Genomic DNA, 19,665 nt, shown 5'->3' on the forward strand with positions numbered 1-19,665 from the left:
AAAAAACATACAAACTTTAGATTTTCTCTAATTTTTTTTTTTATCATCAAGACAGTCCATGTACTTTCAATACAACATGTTTTAATTGTGATTTTTTTTAATCAGTTTCTTAATCATATCATTAGCTTTTGATTAAATAAAATAAAATCAATACATTTGTTTTAATTAACAAACAATTATGCTCTTTTTTGCTTCCCAATTATCTCTTATCTTTTGAAAATGATTATTTCATTAAAATTGGGCATTAAGTTAATAATAGAAACATTCCAATAAAAGCACTAAAAAGCTGTCCCACTGAAATACAAAAAGGACATATCAAACGTAACAGCTGAGTATTTAAAAACTATGCAGCCAATTAAGTGGTGCTTTTGTTTGTTTGTTGTGTGTGTTTGTGTGTCTGTGTGTGAGAGAGAGAGATATGGGGTGGGGGACTTTTAGTATTATTGTTTTTATTAGAGACTTCATTAGAGACTGGAAAAAAATGTGAAATAATCAAAAACAAAAACTGAGCCAAATAGAATTAATTAAAAAAAAAATTGCTGTGTTTGAAAATCCTACTGCCGAATAGGTGTTTATTTGTTTGTTTGTTTTGTTTTTTTTAACCACACTGTTGTAATATGTTCTATTGAAGCACCAAACATTAGAATGTAAAATTCCATATTTTTACAGTCATGTGTCATTTCATGCAGTAGGGTGTAGGGTACTTATGTGCTTTCTTTCTTGTGTTGCTGCTATCATATGTTAATCAATGCTGTCCATGCTGGTAGTATATTATTGCAAAGCTATGAAATAAAACAAAACAAAACACAATTATTGTGTGTGCTGAGTGCTTTCTTAATGAAGAGGTAACAGATGTAGTTTTATACAAAAAGTCCATGTCACTGATAATCATAGTTTTTAAGTTGGGTTTTTGGGTTTCTGCTGGAGCGGGGGGCTAGGAGGAGGAGTTGGCCGTCCGGCTGCGGTCTGGAGTGTGGGGCCTCCCTGCTGCTGCGGAGTCGGGGCGGTCTGCCTCTCCCCACCGCAGGGAAAAGGGTAACACCACCTGGGTCTGGGTGCAGTTCCCCCCTCCAGGGGCAAGGGTACCTAGACCCGGTTCGTAGAGTACGCTTGGGGAGTGTGATCGTGTGTACAGCGTCTCTTTATGTCTGTCTCCACGTTGGTTGAGTGTGGAGTAAGTGCATATGAGAGCATGAGGGGGGGAATGGATGTTTGTATCTGTGTGTGCCTGTATGTCTGTGTCTATATGTCAGGTTGGGTATCAGACGCCACCTCTCTGGGGACATCTCAGGCCCTCCAAGGTTTGGAGGCCTATCTCCCCCCACCACCACTTCCCCTGCCAGTGGCGGACTCCCTCAGACATCGGTGCGTTGGTGGTTCTTTGTGTCTGGGGATGGGCGTCCAGGTACACGCCGGCTCACTCCTTGGCGGCCGCTTATCGGGGCCTGGAGCCTCTGGGGCTCGCTCGGGCCACTTCGGAGGTGGGGTGCCCCCGGCCTCTCGGCCTGGGGCTCGGTCACTCAGGCACAGCTGGCTGCCGGCGGAGCTCACGGGCGCGTCACTGCAACTCCCCCTGGCTTCTGCTCCGCGGCTGCTGAGTGAGCCCTCATCTGGGACTCTCCTCAGCTCTTTCTGGGACAGAGGCGCGGCTGCCCCTCTGTTAATCTTCCTTGGTCTCTTGTGTTCTGAGGGCCTCTGGATGTCTGGAGTTTTGATCTCCTCCATACCTGCTTCATGCCCTGGAGGACGGGGCTGTGGCCCCCCCACACCCTCTAGCAGATCATTACATGAAGGAACCTTTTAAAAAAAACAAGCGCGTCCACTGGACCAGCTCTTTATCCTCTCCAGGATACTTGAGGGTGCATGGGAGTTTGCCCAACCAGTCTACATGTGTTTTGTGGACTTGGAGAAGGCATTCGACCGTGTCCCTCGGGGTGTCCTGTGGGAGGTGTTGCGGGAGTATGGGGTGTCTGGCCCATTGCTACGGGCCATTCGATCCCTATACAACCGTTGCAAGAGCTTGGTTCGCATTGCCGGCAATAAGTCGGACTCGTTCCCGGTGGGTGATGGGCTCCGCCAGGGCTGCCCTTTGTCTCCGGTTCTGTTCATAATTTTTATGGACAGGATTTCTAGGCGCAGCCAAGTGGCGGAGGGCTTTCGCTTCGGTGGCCTCAGAATCTCATCTCTGATTTTTGCAGATGATGTGGTTCTGTTGGCTTCATCGGGTGAGGGCCTCCAGCTCGCACTGGAACGGTTCGCAGCCGAGTGTGAAGCAGCGGGAATGAGGATCAGCACCTCCAAATCTGAGGCCATGGTTCTCAGCCGGAAAAGGGTGGAGTGCCCACTCCGGGTCGGGGATGAGTTCCTGCCCCAAGTGGAGGAGTTCAAGTATCTCGGGGTCTTGTTCGCGAGTGATGGGAGAAGGGAGCCGGAGATCGACAGACGGATTGGGGCTGCGGCTGCAGTAATGCGGACGCTGCACCGGTCCGTCGTGGTGAAGAGGGAGCTGAGTGTAAAAGCGAAGCTCTCAATTTACCGGTCGATCTACGTCCCTACCCTCACCTATGGCCACGAGCTGTGGGTAGTGACCGAAAGAACGAGATCGCGGATACAAGCGGCGGAAATGAGCTTCCTCCGAAGGGTGGCTGGCCTCTCCCTTAGAGATAGGGTGAGAAGTTCGGCCATCCGGGAGGGGCTCAGAGTAGAGCAGCTGCTGCTCCACATCGAAAGGAGCCAGCTGAGGTGGTTCGGGCATCTGACAAGGATGCCCCCTGGGCGCCTCCTGGGTGAGGTGTTCCAGGCATGTCCCACCGGGAGGAGGCCCCGGGGCAGACCCAGGACACGCTGGAGAGATTATATCTCTCGGCTGGCCTGGGAACGCCTTGGTATTCCCCCGGATAAGCTGGAGGAGGTGGCTGGGGAGAGGGAGGTCTGGGCCTCTTTGCTTAGGCTGCTGCCCCCGCGACCCGGCTCCGGATAAAGCGGATGAAGATGGATGGATGGAAGCGCGTCCATGCTCACAGGTGTACACACGGGTGATCACACCCACAAACTACACCCCTTTTGGCTCCTACCTCAAAGCACACTGTGTTCTGTTGATCTTATGTGCTGCACAATAATGTTTAATATTTAGTATTTACTGTCATATTCCCATATATCATTGTGATGTTGTTTATTCTATTACTCTTGTTCTCTTCTGCTTGTTTTCTTTTTTCTTTCTCAGCAGGTGATCCAGGTGATTGATATATGCATTTTTTTTTTCTTTTTTTTTTCCTGCTCATTCTGTTGGTTTTTGTTTTTTGCCCTTCTCCCCCGTCCCTCTTCTCAGCTGTTTCTCTTTCCCTCTTTCTTTCTCTCCTTCTTTCTCCAGTCAAGTCTGTCCCGTATACAGCAAGTGAAAATAAAATAAACAATAAAAGGTGAATCAAATAGACCATTATGGCAAGGCTGGGATGGTCAATTTGGTAAAGTAAATCTGTTGGGCATCTTTCTTTGCCTTTAGACAATAATTCTGATGGCAAAAGAGCCAAACGGGACAGGCAAAAAAAAAGAAAAAAAAAAGAAAAAAAGTTGGGTTTTTGTTGTGCACAAAATTGTTCTGTACTACTCATTCTGCCATTTTATTTTGTTGAAATGTTAGTTTGAAACTATAACATTGTTTAGGTCACATAGTAAATGTGTATTTTTAAGCCACACATTACCATAAGTGTACTTTTCATATATTTGAAAGAAATCCAGTGAAAAAAACCTGATAATAAGAGTGTAATATGCTATTTTTCTTTTTCATTTTTATTTGAATCACTGAAAAAAAGATGTTTATGACGTCGTGGAAGATCCAGGAAATTGAAACCAGGCCATTTCTGGGGTCATTGACTGCAAAAACTTTGCAAAAAGTAAAATAAAATAAAAATGCACCCAGTCAGAAAAACTGAAGACTCAGACTGACTAAAGAACACATCTGTTTATTTGTTTCAGAGCGCAGCACATGTACTTTAGAGCCTTTACAAAATATTTACATAGATTTATCTATTTATTCTTTGGGTACCAGAGAAATTAAAAAACTAAAATGAAGAAATAAGGAATCAGCTTGGGATAATTTATCATTTTCTAAAATCACAACATACACAGCAGTAAAAACTGCTGCAGAGTTTGAACATGTATGAAATATAATCCCTGTGTGGTATCAGATGTTGACTAGAGGCATGAGATTTCTGCACAATCTTGAAGTGCATCATGACACTACACTTTATCCACTGACATTTATATCACAGCTTTTGACAGACTATTGTCACAATATTGTATGTAAAATATTTCATTGTTAACACCAAGTTATTCCTATAAGCACCATAATATCTGATGTTTAGTTTCAGATTTTTTAACTCACTGGCCCTTTCACCAGACCCTGCTCTTTGCGCATCACTGGTGCATAAATGCTGCAGTCTCGTGCCTCGCAAAATCCCGGTACACCTGCAAATCCAACCATGCCGGGTGGACCCACGGGACCAGGGAAGCCACGAGCCCCACGGGGACCCTCCATGCCATCTTTTGGTTCTGCCGGGTTACCTGGTGAACCTGTAAAAAGCAAAATTTGAAAAAAGAAAACATAGTGCAAACATTCATTACGCTATATCAAGACAGTACTGAGTTTTTGGCTAATTACGGACTAAATAAATAAATTGGTATGTTTTTTATTTTTTATTTTAAAAAAATTCAGGCTTTACTACTTGTTTATTACAGATACACTGTTATCTTTCACTGTTATCTAATTCAAGATAAAAAACAAAAAAAACCCAGTCCTGAAGTAATGTTTACAGGATGTTTGACAGTGTGGATGCGACCAGTGTCCTACCTCTGAGTCCCTGTGGTCCGTTGAGTCCTGGCAGCCCTATACCCGGATCTCCTACAACGCCTTTGGGTCCCTTTCGACCTTTTAAAAAAGATAAAAGATGCAACTCACAAAGCTGCACAACTATGTTTTCAAACGTTTTTTTCCTTTTGATGAAATACTGACACTGTGAGTAAAAACCATGGCAAGAATACTATTCTAAATGATTTTAAATTGTTTAATTTACACTAGTGCCGTTCTTTAGCTATCCAACTTTTTCCCCACTATGTGCCCTTATATGTCCATCTTAACCTTTCAACAGTTCTTAAACTCTAAAACCTTCAATAAAAAGCATAAATATAAAAAAATAACATAGGTATTTAATTGGTCAAGGGAGTAGGAAACTCTTGCCTCTGTCGCCGGGTGTTCCCTTTTGTCCCTCCAGTCCTCTGTCACCTTGAACACCTCTGGCTCCTTTTGCTCCGGGTTTTCCTACTTTACCCTGGTAGATGAAGGCAGAAATTATATTAATATACTAATAGGTATAAGGGCAGGACATCCAAGAGTTTATATCACATCCCTAGTTTATCTCACAGCAGCTATTAAAATGACAAATAAATAATAAATAATAAAAAGACTGAAGAGGGACTTGCAGCTTTGCCTGGTGGCCCTGGTGGCCCTTGAGCTCCTGGGGGCCCAATGAGTGTCCGGTTGTTGATGGGACAGCCCTGAGAGCACTTGGCTCTGATGGAGGAAGCATACTGAGAGATCTGAGCTGTAACAACACCTCTGCAGAGCTGCAAGACCTGCTTATCAGTAAGCCCAGGACCCTGCAGGACAACAAACAATTCAAATTCTCTGCATCAATGCTGCAAAACTCCAGCGTTACAGTAAGAAGCTATCATCTTACTCTTTAAGTGTGAACGAAATAATAAACTGGTCAGGTTCAGACAAAATCAGACATCTGATGCTGATCACTAGAGGTGTTGGAAGTTTCTCTGACGTCTAAGATACAAAATGAATGATAAGTTAGTCACGAAAATATTGTGCACATTAATTAATAATGGGAATTCATTCTAATTATTAATGATTTTAGTAGACTGAGGCCCAGCTCTTAAGAAGACACGTTATTGTGATTTATCCAACAGTAATTTTTTCTGTGATATTATCAGCCTTCTGTTTGTGAGATGTATAAAAGCTAAAATAATATAAGCCAATAATATTTTCATATAACATTTGGACTTTTCAAAATGACTAACTGAAGTGAAAATAATGGAACCAGGAAGGAAATGACGTCAGGGAAATAAGTTTCAGCGATACTTTTAGTTCCTCTTTTAAATAAGGCAGTAGATATTATTTAGAACACACTGAGTGTGTTTCAAGTTTAACTTAAGTTGAAAACAGGGATTTTTCAGTTTAATCAGAATCAGAATACTTTATTGATCCCTGGGGGAAATTATTTTTTTGTTACAGTGCTCCATTATAAACAACATTAACAAGACAGACCAGCATGTCATGGAGTGGGTGGGAGGTGTTATCCAACATTGTCTTTATTTTGGACAATTTATTTTATTTATTTAGTGGTGAAAAACAGCAAACATGAACCTTCAAGTATTAACACTGATGAACTGGTGTTCACAATGGTTACAAATGAATATTGTTTCAATGTTCAATTTGGTTAATTCAAAAATCCATGCATTCTCCCATGCAGATGTTACTCACAGATGGACCTTGCACTCCTTTAGGTCCAGCTCGACCCTTAAGACCTGGGTCCCCGGCTGGACCACGTTGTCCTCTGACCCCTGGGATGCCAGGAGGTCCAACCGGGCCTGGAGCCCCAATGGGACCAACAGCTCCCTTAGGCCCACGCTGTCAAAAGAAGATGTTTCAAATGAAGAAGAAAGAGGCATGTGAGTACTTTTACACTACAACAGATTACTGTTTATACCCCAAAAAGCGTAATTAGTATGACTAATTTTTAGTTAGTTGTCTGAGTTTTTGCAAATTATATGTTTACACAGATTACAGCATGGGCAACGGGGAAGTGAAGTGAAGGGATTTTGAAAATGTGTGATGATGATAAAAAAATTTGAATGTTTTGTCTTGAAATCCCATCATAATAACATAAGCTTCGGGTCAACTGTCAGCTGTTAACCTGGCAGACAGTGTGGAGAAATCATAAACAGTTCTGCCAGCTACGAAGAACAGATGCTAATGTAGATACCTCTGCTTTGAGACAAGTGATAAAGCTGCAGCATCAGAATGTCTTTTGAAACAATGTTACACTGGATGCCTGTTTGTATGTTTATTCTGAAAGTTGTTGTTTCATAGTTTAGAACAAACTTCATGCTGCACTGAAGCAAAGGACAATACTGGAGCAGGGCTGGACTGTCAGTTTTCCCAAAGGGCTATGTGACTAACTGGGGCTGTTGTGGATGACTGAACCAACAAACTTAACTCAGTTGTACTCAGTATTAACTTTATCTCCTTCTAAGCTTATTGGTGCAGTACTCCACACCAGTCCCTGTATAACTTTGCCTTTTTCAGCTTTAACATGACAATACCCTTGTGTATAAAGCCTGTTCCCTAAAAAGTGGGTTTTCTGATGTTAGTGTGGGAAAGAAATGACTGGCCTGACCTGAGTTCAATGACATGCAACTCCTTTAGGATGACCTTAAAACTCTGAAGGCTATCCAGACCGATTAGCCCTGTTTAATGTTCATGGTTTTAAATTATTTATATATTTCTTTTACATATGGAGTAATGTGTTCTGATTTTTGCCTGATATATGTAGGATATTCTACTAAAACCGATAACAACTTGGAATCAGTATAATAAGGAAAGGCATGAAATGGTTTTTTTTATGGATTCAGAAACTCACGCTGCATCATGTGCATGTATTTCTATGACAGAGTAAAAACAAGAAATGTAAATCAAGTATGCACCTGTCCTCTGTCTCCACGGTCTCCTACGCTTCCCTGAAAGGTAAAACGAAAAAGGAACAAACTCAGTGAGTAAATCCCAGCGGGGGTGGAAAGGGGAAATGAAATGGAGAGTACGGTTTGTAGGAAGATGTTTCTTTATCTAACTGTAAACAGGTAAAATCACCTTCTGTCCTTTCTCGCCTTTCGTGCCCTTCTTCCCTGCTGCACCCTGCAGGGGAAAGTAAATATGATGAAAGAGGAAGTTGTTATGATTGGCAGAGGATATAAAATATAACCAGCAGCAGGTGCTTTATTTCTTGAGTCACCAATAACAGAACTAACAGGACAAGCAGGAATAACAAAACACCACTCAATGGTGGGTAATTCCCTTCTGCGTTTAATCAGGTCAGGAGACATTTTCAGAAACAATGTCTTTACCCACATCCTACTGACAGGGGTCCTCGCAGACTCCTGCAGAATAACTTTTTTCCTGTTGTTCCCATTTTTTTAAGACTTCAGTCAATTTGTTCCAAATGATGTGACACCATTATTTTCTATTTTGAGTAGTACTTTCTAAAAATACTAATGTTTTAGAGACCCAGTTCAGTGGTGTCAGGATATCATCTCTGCTTTCTGCAGGTGGTAACCTTCAGCTTGCACTGGGGTGGTTTGCATCTGACTATAAAACATTGAGAATTATCATCTCCAAGTCTGAGGCCATGGTTCTCCACAAGAAAAGTGTGGAGTGAAATTTGTCTGGGTTTAAGGATAAGTTGCTGCCCAAAGAGTTTATGTATCTGCTTCATGAGTGAGGGAAGAAAAGAGCAAGAGACTGGGAGACTGATTGGTGAGGCATCTGCTGTAACACAGATACTGCACTGTTCTGCTGTGGTGAAGAGAGAGCTGGGGTTGAAAGTGAAGCTTTCAGTTTATGGCTCATTCTACATCTCCACCCTCATCTGAGCCACCACCTCAGTGTAGTAACTGAAAGAATAAGACTGCAGCACAACTTTGTCCAAAGCATGTTTATGCTCATGCTCAGAGTGAGGGTTCTGAGCTTGGCCATTCGGGAGGAACTCAAAGTACAGCTGGTATTCCTTCACATCAAAAGGAGCCAGCTGAAGTGATTAGGGCAGGAAGCCTACTGGATGTCTCCGAAGGCATGTCCTGGAGGAGGTCTCAGGACAGATCTTGGACATCAAGGTTCAAGGTTACTTTATTTATACCTGTAGGTAAATTTGATTTACAGAAAAATGATAGCATTAGTTTGCTATTATTTTTGCTTCTTGCAGTAAATTACTCTTTAGTCTGTATTCTGTTTATGTTTAATATGCTGGTAACATGAAGGATAAAAATGATTAAGATGGACTGATAGGCCCCATGCTGATACGTCTGTGCCCCCCTTCCCCGACCTTCTTTATGCTGCTGCCAACTTAATACCAAATATTAAATAAAGAAATAAAAAGTGCCAACTAAGAAATTTTGATCATGTTTCTACAACCATCACAAGATGTCAGCAGTTAAGCAGAGAAGCCCAGACCTCCCTCTCCCCAGCCACCTCCTCTAGCTTATCTGAGGGAACACCAAGGCGTTCCCAGGCCAGCCGAGAGATATAATCTCTCCAGCGTGTCCTTGGTCTGCCTCGGGGCATCCTCCCGGTGGGACATGCCCAGAAGACCTCACCCAGGAGGCATCCTAGTCAGATGCCCGAACCACCTCAACTGGCTCCTTTTAATCTGGAGGAGCAGCAGCTCTACTCTGAGGACATCATGGTGGTGCTATAGTTGCTGCCTCATAGGAAGAGGGTGTTAATCTGGTGGGGGACTGAGTAGTTTGCAGATGTGTTGAAAAGGAAAAGTATTTTTAACTTTCAGCCAAATTTACGAGTGGAGCGACAACCTTCCAACTTTCATTTTGAATTAGATCTCAACAATATTAAGACATGTGGTTTTACTGCTATGGTAGTTTTTTCCTCCGTTTATTCTACTCCAACATAAATGAGAAACTGCTACACCCATGAGATAAAAGAAAGCCTTAAGCCTTAAGCACACACACAAACACTAGCAGCCCCTGAGCCTTGACACTAAATAATACCCAACAAAGTTCATGTCAAACACAACAAAACTCTGACAACACAGACAAGGGAACTCCCCAACTTAGCTATTCAAACCGCACCTCCGTCCACACACAGACACATGAAAGCGATTGTAAATAGGAAAGTATTTAACTAGCTACTTATTCTGACCATACAACTGACAAAAGATTGTTTGTCTGTTTTCACTGACTCAGAGTTTTCATCAAAGCCTGAACTGAATTTGAATTTTGAGTCAGCACTCTCTGGTAGCTAATGTGTTATGTTTTGTTTTGTTTACAAGTGAAAGTGTGTCTGGTCTTTTAGGCATACAAAAGGTCACAAGTTACAGTCGCTATACCTTTATTTTATTTTACTTTTGTAATGCAGTTTGACTGTATAGTTAAAGAACTCACCTTCTCCCCATCAGGTCCCGTCTCACCTTTTGGCCCCTGTTAAAAAAAAATCAATTAAACACACAACTAAATAATATATCTTGATATTAAAGGTCTGTTGGTCAGTTCTGAAAATTATCAAAATGTGTGGAAGACATTTGGAAGAATGACTAAACACTAAACTAACACAAATAGAATGATTAGCACAATACTTAAGTTAATATTTAAACTATAACTGTTTTTATTAGTTTATTACAAGTTGCTAATACAGTAATCCTGACTGCAAAACCGCCTGGTAACCACCCATTGTTTTGGTCACTAGGAGACTGCGTGGAAGACACAGAACTGTCTGCAAAAACTCACTATTTGCTGACTTTTGGTGGCACTTTTTTCAAGTTTCACTACTGCTCTTTTGAGTAGTTGGCAAGTGTTTGCAGACAGGTTGGTGTCTTCAAAACAAACTACTGGCAACTGTGGTAATTTGCTGACAAAATCAAGTGTAAGGAGGTTTTTGGTGCAGCAAAAACAATGCAATGTTTAATATTTCTTAAAAGACTGAAAGATAGAAGAGAGAAATCCTTGAAGATGTTGAACACAGAGTATTGCGTGCACACACTTTTGGGCCTTGGAGGCCCTTTGCTCCTGGTTTTCCTGGTATTCCAGCATCTCCTTGTTCTCCTTGGGCTCCCTGTTGAACAAATAAAAAAAGCAACTGAAAATTAAATAGGCTTGCGCTGAGCAAATATTTTATCTTTCATTTCTGCTGTTTTTACAATTATATTAAAAACAGCTAAAGAAATCTTAAGCTATTGCCTATACGGTAACTTTGAATAGACGATGATGAGATATGAAAATCAAACAATTGGTCACTTAACGATATTATTTACATTACAATAATCAGTCAAAAGACTTTCATCAGAATAATCAACAGTCTTACTGAAACTGACTCAGTCATTTTGAAATCACATTCATGTCAAGACTAAAACAAGTAATGGGGGAAAAAATCTGCATTTCTCTGAATAAATATCTTGTGGAGTGCCACAAGGGTCTATGCTGGGGTTACTTGTTGTTTTCTCTGAATTTGAAGGAAATCCATCAACCACTTACATTTCTATATGCCAAAGTATATATCAGGTATGCTGCGCTTAAAGCAATGTTTGGTTTTGAAAAGTTCTCTGAACACCAACTTTGAAATAATTACTCAGGATTTAACTGATAGAATCCACTGTAATGAAAAAATGTAAAAGCACTGTATGGTCAGTCACCAGTTTACTGAGCTTCTCATCTCTCTGTCAACCTCTTCTCCAAATGTTCCAGATATGTAACTCTGGATTAAAGTATATTAGAGACACATAAAAATACATTAAGTTTGCCTGTTGGATCTATTAGCTATAATCCAAACTAACAGTGTGTTTGTTATTTGTTTTTTTTACTATTAGCGATATCCTCTTTTCATAGTTTCACTGTTAAGGTCACATGGGTTTCATTGACTGGATTCATGCCAAAATAATCTGCTGATTTGAGCTTTGGGAAAATTCTTTACTTATTCAGTAGAACAGCTGCTAAAAGTTGTACAGTGTTATGTTTTAATGAAAACTGCTATCTTCACTTCCACTTCTGGATTTTCCCTGACTTGCAATTCACTGATCTATGGACAGTTTCCATAACTTAGATCAGCTGAACTGAGAAAGAATTTAAAAAAAAAAAAAAAAAAAAAAATCAGTCCACTGCTAAGTATCTATTCTGTGCATCCAGTAAATAGCTTGAATGTACTCAGATTCAATATATTTTTGTAAATAATTTGTTAGGTTTGATATTTCCCAGGATTATAAATAATCTCACCGCATTCATCTGTAACTGTTTGACGTTTTCTGCTTTCAATTTCTATTTCTTAAATAAAATGCAGCCCTATTATTCATATTATCTTCATGGATAAAAACAGATATGAATTTGTTTATGTCTAGCAATATGTTTCACTTCCCTTTGGTATCTCCCAGAAAATTAAAAAGAAAAAAAAAACACTGGCATATAAAGGCTAAATGCAACTGCTAAAGTTCCCCTAAGCCTACAGAGACCATAGATTTCACACAACATTAGTTTGACATTTACATGGGACTGGCCAAAGAGTGGTAAGACAATGAATAACAACGAAGCAGCAGATGTCGCGATAACCAAAGGGTCTGTCCCTATTACTCAATTTAAACCCATGTGTAACTTTTTGGCTTCTCAGACCAGATAACCCAGGTGGTCATAGGGTTCTTTCTCAGTAATTTGTTTCTGTTATTGGGAAAACTACTTTTACAAACTGGCTATGAAGATTTGTGTTTTGTTTTTGATGAAAGGTTATATGTATTTAGTTTACTGATTGTCAGTGTAGGTTCTTAGTCATCCAGGACATGGTAGTCTCGAGTGCCTAAAAAGAAACCAAGTGGACTTTTTTAGGTTTGTGAAGATGTTTCTCCTCTCATCCAAGAGGCTGTTTTAAAGTTCCAGGGATTTATGCTGCATTCCAGATTCCAGATATCTTGGAAGTCGGGAGTGGCATCACTCCAGAGTTAGAGCGCTCCAAGAAAAACAGAATTTCTTTTGACTGTCAGCAAGCTAGAGCCATTCAGGTATCACTAGAAATAAAGCATAATATTTATTCTTTATGCTTAAAAAAACACATTTGTGGATAGAACCTGATCACTGCTCTGCATAGGACTTATTTAATGAGTGAAAAATACACAAGAGTTGGAGTACAGAATAAAAGTTTGCAGTTTTACTATTGTTTACATTCAGTGCTGCCATGTTGGTATGCTCCATCTTTTCAATTGGGAACTTTGTTCCACAATTCTAACCCGACTTCCAAGTTATTCAGGAGCGGGTTAGAATTAACACAGTATGCAGTATTAACCTCCAGTGGGAACTGGAAGTGGTCTTCAGGGTTGTTGACACATTAATAATCATCTGAGATGTCACATGAGTCAAGGAGTGAAAAAAGCATTGGGTCATTCGGTCACTGAGTTGTGTGAAAGTGTGAAATCTTTGTAAGATGTTGCCCAACTCCATCATCGAGCTCAAGAGCTCATAGTTTGAGCTCTTGAGGTCACCCAGACAAGGTGCGAGTTGCGGTTGAAACACCTGGGGAGGGATCTCGAGACTGGACTGTAGGTGAATGACAGCTGGTGTCGTAAGTCATCACCTCTGTTAAGTGATTGTCACCCACCTTCCCAAATGAAAACTTTGGCACTGGCAACATGACATTCTAAAAATAATAAGTTGTTCTTAAGACAATGTTGCCAATGTTCTTATAATTCTTACCTGTTGTATTTCACTAACATTACATGGACAAAAGCACTGGGGCAGCTGCATAATAGATGTACAGGAACTGCTTGGCCATCGAAGTCCGTATCATGAAGCTCAGTTTTTGTGCTACTGTTTAAGCCAGAGGGGGTTTGGAACTCTTACTTTAATTTATCGCACAATGCACCTCAGTATTCAGAAACCCTGCTCTGTAATTTGAACAGTGATCTTCCACTCCATGTCTGAATTGCTGCCGTTCTTAAGCAATAACAACACTTAAAATTTATCACTGAATATCAAGAAGGTAAGATTTTCGCAAAATGGCTTCTTTTTTAACCATTACTGCATGGCTTGGTGCTACATTTTGTGCACCTTGTGGAAATGGGGCTAAAAATACCTGAATTCAGAGGTGGTCTTTTTTGTCCATATAGCGTACATTTTGGATCCTTTCTTACATTTAATGATTGATAAAAAATTGTGGGGCATTGGGAATAAACTATATTTCAGCTCCTGCAGCGGGGCATTCCAGAAAAAGTCTGAGAACCACTTGTGACAGGCAGGGACCTGAGATCACTGGACTAGAAAGACTGGACTGGCCTGTAAGTAAAACACATGTGCACATGTGCAAAAGTAACTCTTTTGCTCATGGGAAAATCCTCCAGTTTAAGGGAACAAAAGAAGAACTGGAATGGGCGTGATTTATTGTGGGAATTGTCACAAGAGCTGTTGTATGTTTGTAAATAAGGAAAAGAACCAAACACGGAAATGGACTGTGGGAGAAAAAAGGAAAAACTGAAAGTGAGTTTTTGAGTTAATTGACTGGGCTTTCCTAAGTGTGATCAATTGAAAATTTATGTGTTTTTCATGATTGGTGTTTCAAGACATTTAAGTGGTTATGGGTATCTAAATTTTGCAATTTGTCTTTCCCACATTGTATTATAACTGTGACGCCACTCACTCACCCCAGCGCCCACTCTGCCTCGAGGTCCTCTGATGCCACCATCGCCTTTACTCCCCTGCCAAGGAAGAGCAGGTAATAACAGGTTAAAGGAAGAAAACACAAAATAGACACTAGAGCCCAGTTTGTGTCTGGATGACAATAACCTATAAAGTTTTATGACTGTAACTTCCACAGTTCACATTTCAGTATCATGTTAACAACAACCTGTCCTGACATTTAAGCACCATTCAGTGTATAGAAACCACCTTTGGGGCTAATTCCTGGTACAGTAGGTGGCTTTAGGATCTATTTTTCCAATGACTTTTACAAAAGGAGTCATATGGTGAAAGAAACATTGGTGGTCCAGGGTATATGCTACAGCTGTGTGTTGCTGTTAAGGCCACAGTATTGCAGAACTACAGTAAAAAAAAAAAAGGAAAAAAAAGAAGGTTTTCACTGGAATTTTACAGTCCTTTGAAAAAAGGTACACATTTACTGCTTCCATAGGAATTAACTACGGAAATCCAAATCAAATCCACTTGATTAGCTGATCATCAGCAAGTGTGAACATTTATAAAAAGCATAAATTTTTTCTGGAGCATTTAGGTGTGCATTAACACAATACCATGCAGTGCTCAAAGAAACTGCAAAAAACCCAAGAGCTACATCTGAGATCCTAAAGTCCTCAGCAAACTGTCAAAGTTGACGACAGTCCAATAAGAAAAAAAAAAAAAGGGGTGATGATTTGAGCTTGTTTTCGAGCCTGGGCACTTCAAAATTATTGAATTGAACATGATTTCCTGTGTATGCCAAAGTATTCTAGAGTCAGAACCAGAATACATTAGTTATTGTTCTTATAAAATAAACTAAATAAATAATACCATATATGAAAGTCGTAAAATACAACAAAATGACTCTAATAGATATAAATAGCCCTAATTATAAATATTCCAGTATATTACACAAATTAAACATATATGGTTGACATTTAGGTGCCCATCTTATCACACTGTACTTTGTTTTGTTTTTTGTAGAGAATGTACAATGGGTGTACAATTATTGCAGTGTGTACTTGTGCTTTACATGGATGAGTTGTACAGAGATGCACAGGCAGGAATGATTTCCTGCGTCGTTCAGTAGTGCATTGGGGTAATCTCCGTGTCTCTCTTGTTACTGGCCAAGATTTCATGGAGTGTATGGGCGGTACTGTCCAGCATTGTCCTTGTCTTGTACAGCCGCCTCTCTGAAACCACCTCAAGAGAGTCCATCCCCACAACGGTACTTGCCCTGTGGACCAGTTTATCCGGTCTTTAAGTCTGACGTCATTAGCCGTGTCTGTGCCCAAACTCTGCCGCAGGTCCCTAAGTCAAACGATCACTGCGGCATCACTGAGAGTTGAAAAACTGTCTAAATTCTTTCATCTGTAATAATATGATCCGTGTGGCTGCTTTACCAGGTGTAACAATTAAGTTTAACATCCAGGCATCCATGAAAACAGAATTTATTAAATTCAACAGCGTTAGAAGTTAGCTTGCTAGTTTCCGTCTAAATATAATATACCATGTTCTGACTTAGAGATTTCTGAAAAAAAATTAAGACGTACACCTCTGCTATCACGTCCAACATAAATGAAGACAAAATACTAAACAGCAGTGATGTTTGTAGGGTTGCTGAAGTTGGGCTAGCTGGTATATAATGATGTGCTACGACACTAGCGACACAGCTATGTTAGCATAATATAAACACAGTGAAGCTGGAGGATGAACGCTAACTTTTTTCCACTCAATAGTGAGGGATCCTGATTGTTAGGGACAAATGCAATTGCATGGCAGGATGATGTAAACGGACCAAACTTCAGTCAAGAGAAAAACTGAGATAATCCATCCACAATGCGAGGTTAATCATTAATTTATTGCTCTATTAGCTGGGCTGTAGTTACAACGTAAGGTTTTAAAAACTGAGCTTTAAAATAAATAGCGGTAATAAAAACCGAGAGAGGCCAACAGTGATCACTGACAGTTTTTAGGGCTTGTTGATAAGAATAGGATAAGATAGGATAAGATACAAAGCATTAAAACATGTTAAAAACACAACAGCCTTAATAAACGCAGGGTAGTTTGGGCCCGAAAGGAGGGTTCATCACATCATCACTTAAAGACCGGATTGAACCTATTGGCATTCGCGACCCTCAATCCCAACCATGTGAGACCATCTGTCTGGCAGCTAAAGCTTGGTCAAATGTCAATCATGAAACAGGATAATGCTGCCTAGCACAGCAGTAACTCTACAACACAATGAACGAAAAAGAAAAGAATTGAGGTGTTGCAATGGTGCAGTCAAAGTCCGGACTTGAAACTGACTGAAATGATGTGGACCTTAAGAATGCTGTACATGAACACAACGATATGAGAGACTTCTAGTCATACAGAAAACCATTAATTCTGGTTATTTCTGCTAAAGGTAGTTCTAAAATCTGTTGACATGTGTTTAGTTTTTCACGAAATTGCGTAGTACTTCATCAGGAAAATGAGTCATGTCATGAGTCATTTTGAGGAATAATCAGAGACCCTGCAACATGTTTTGTAAGTTAGACAACACTGAATAGTCCAGACTCGTTTTATGACTCACAAAAAATTCTGCTATTTATGCAATTAGTATAAAACAAAGAGACACTGACTCAGAAAATACCAGGAAGTAAAAACTAACTTATAACTATGATGTCTACTCCAAACAGTGGGGCACAGACAAAATGAGAAGTTTGCAATTTGAACCAAATTATTTCTGCTTATTTGGTACTTGAGCAGATAGAGCGCAATGTTTTTATTCATGTAGGAATTACATGTTCTGAAGTCGTAGCTCTGTGTTCTCCAATGAAATGACTACTGAGGTTCATGCAATTTCTTAGAAACATGAACTGGATGTTTACAACAAAGCCTTGTTCTGCCTGTGGTTACCTTGGCACCAAATGGCCCCGGTTCTCCCATAAACCCTGGGACTCCTATAGGACCCTGTGGAAACAAAAGGTAGGAGTCAATGGTTGTAGACATAGAAACAAGTGCACAGTTTTTCTTTTACTTCTAATCTACTCACATCTTCTCCAGGGTCACCACCTCGTCCTGGCAAGCCACTGTAACCTTTAGTCCCCTGAAAGAGACCGAAGGAGAGAAGGATATAATCAGACAAAAAGCAAAGATTGTCTATAAATTTTTTTAATATATTGCAAAACGTCATCCAAAATGAAAAGTTTTAATGACTGCTAAAACTACAAAACTCAAAAGGCATATTGAAAGGATGATAAATGTGAAATGGACTGGTTCTTATATAGCACTTTTTCTACTATACTATACATAAGAAGAAACATAGAAGAAAAACAAAGAAACACTACTGGTGAAGATGCACATACAGGGAGTGCAGAATTATTAGGCAAATGAGTATTTTGTCCACATCATCCTCTTCATGCATGTTGTCTTACTCCAAGCTGTATAGGCTCGAAAGCCTACTACCAATTAAGCATATTAGGTGATGTGCAACTCTGTAATGAGAAGGGGTGTGGTCTAATGACATCAACACCCTCTATCAGGTGTGCATAATTATTAGGCAACTTCCTTTCCTTTGGCAAAATGGGTCAAAAGAAGGACTTGACAGGCTCAGAAAAGTCAAAAATAGTGAGATATCTTGCAGAGGGATGCAGCAGTCACAAAATTGCAAAGCTTCTGAAGCGTGATCATCGAACAATCAAGCGTTTCATTCAAAATAGTCAACAGGGTCGCAAGAAGCGTGTGGAAAAACCAAGGCGCAAAATAACTGCCCATGAACTGAGAAAAGTCAAGCGTGCAGCTGCCAAGATGCCACTTGCCACCAGTTTGGCCATATTTCAGAGCTGCAACATCACTGGAGTGCCCAAAAGCACAAGGTGTGCAATACTCAGAGACATGGCCAAGGTAAGAAAGGCTGAAAGACGACCACCACTGAACAAGACACACAAGCTGAAACGTCAAGACTGGGCCAAGAAATATCTCAAGACTGATTTTTCTAAGGTTTTATGGACTGATGAAATGAGAGTGAGTCTTGATGGGCCAGATGGATGGGCCCGTGGCTGGATTGGTAAAGGGCAGAGAGCTCCAGTCCGACTCAGACGCCAGCAAGGTGGAGGTGGAGTACTGGTTTGGGCTGGTATCATCAAAGATGAACTTGTGGGGCCTTTTCGGGTTGAGGATGGAGTCAAGCTCAACTCCCAGTCCTACTGCCAGTTTCTGGAAGACACCTTCTTCAAGCAGTGGTACAGGAAGAAGTCTGCATCCTTCAAGAAAAACATGATTTTCATGCAGGACAATGCTCCATCACACGCGTCCAAGTACTCCACAGCGTGGCTGGCAAGAAAGGGTATAAAAGAAGAAAAACTAATGACATGGCCTCCTTGTTCACCTGATCTGAACCCCATTGAGAACCTGTGGTCCATCATCAAATGTGAGATTTACAAGGAGGGAAAACAGTACACCTCTCTGAACAGTGTCTGGGAGGCTGTGGTTGCTGCTGCACGCAATGTTGATGGTGAACAGATCAAAACACTGACAGAATCCATGGATGGCAGGCTTTTGAGTGTCCTTGCAAAGAAAGGTGGCTATATTGGTCGCTGATTTATTTTTGTTTTGTTTTTGAATGTCAGAAATGTATATTTGTGAATGTGGAGATGTTATATTGGTCTCACTGGTAAAAATAAATGATTGAAATGGGTATATATTTGTTTTTTGTTAAGTTGCCTAATAATTATGCACAGTAATAGTCACCTGCACACACAGATATCCCCCTAAAATAGCTAAAACAAAAAACAAACTAAAAACTACTTCCAAAAACATTCAGCTTTGATATTAATGAGTTTTTTGGGTTCATTGAGAACATGGTTGTTGTTCAATAATAAAATTATTCCTCAAAAATACAACTTTCCTAATAATTCTGCACTCCCTGTATCACACAATAAAAAAAAATCACTGAAAGCACAAAGTGTATGAACAGCAATAATATTACATAATGTGCTTTTAAAAACTTTGTGAGCAACAAACTTAATTGAATCTGAACAGTCTGAACACAGTTTTATTCCCATTCTGTTCACACACAGACTTCAAGGAAACTATGTGTGAGTCAAAACGCTACAAAAATGTTCCCAAAGAGTAAAAGATGTATCTTTGATCTACTTCTACACTTTATCTTAGGATAGGATTAGGATT

General features: G+C 40.3%; 1 protein-coding gene across 1 annotated transcript in view; it reads right to left on the reverse strand.

Annotated features, from left to right (window-relative positions):
* Window positions 1-3,987: 3,987 nt before the first annotated feature.
* Window positions 3,988-19,665, reverse strand: part of LOC309718021 (uncharacterized protein) — a gene marked incomplete at its 5' end in the record, with an annotated part of 31,453 nt that continues 15,775 nt past the window's right edge. The window contains 12 exons of the mRNA XM_082552963.1: window positions 3,988-4,572; window positions 4,850-4,927; window positions 5,237-5,327; window positions 5,479-5,655; window positions 6,548-6,694; window positions 7,771-7,803; window positions 7,934-7,978; window positions 10,237-10,272; window positions 10,832-10,903; window positions 14,463-14,516; window positions 17,395-17,448; window positions 17,531-17,584. Coding sequence (XP_082409089.1) covers window positions 4,376-4,572; window positions 4,850-4,927; window positions 5,237-5,327; window positions 5,479-5,655; window positions 6,548-6,694; window positions 7,771-7,803; window positions 7,934-7,978; window positions 10,237-10,272; window positions 10,832-10,903; window positions 14,463-14,516; window positions 17,395-17,448; window positions 17,531-17,584 — 1,038 coding nt within the window. The 3' untranslated portion in view covers window positions 3,988-4,375. The remainder of the gene's footprint in view (window positions 4,573-4,849; window positions 4,928-5,236; window positions 5,328-5,478; window positions 5,656-6,547; window positions 6,695-7,770; window positions 7,804-7,933; window positions 7,979-10,236; window positions 10,273-10,831; window positions 10,904-14,462; window positions 14,517-17,394; window positions 17,449-17,530; window positions 17,585-19,665) is intronic.

Source organism: Aulonocara stuartgranti (assembly GCF_965226115.1).
Source record: "Aulonocara stuartgranti genome assembly, chromosome: 11".
In the NCBI taxonomy this organism is placed as follows: Eukaryota; Metazoa; Chordata; class Actinopteri; order Cichliformes; family Cichlidae; genus Aulonocara; species Aulonocara stuartgranti.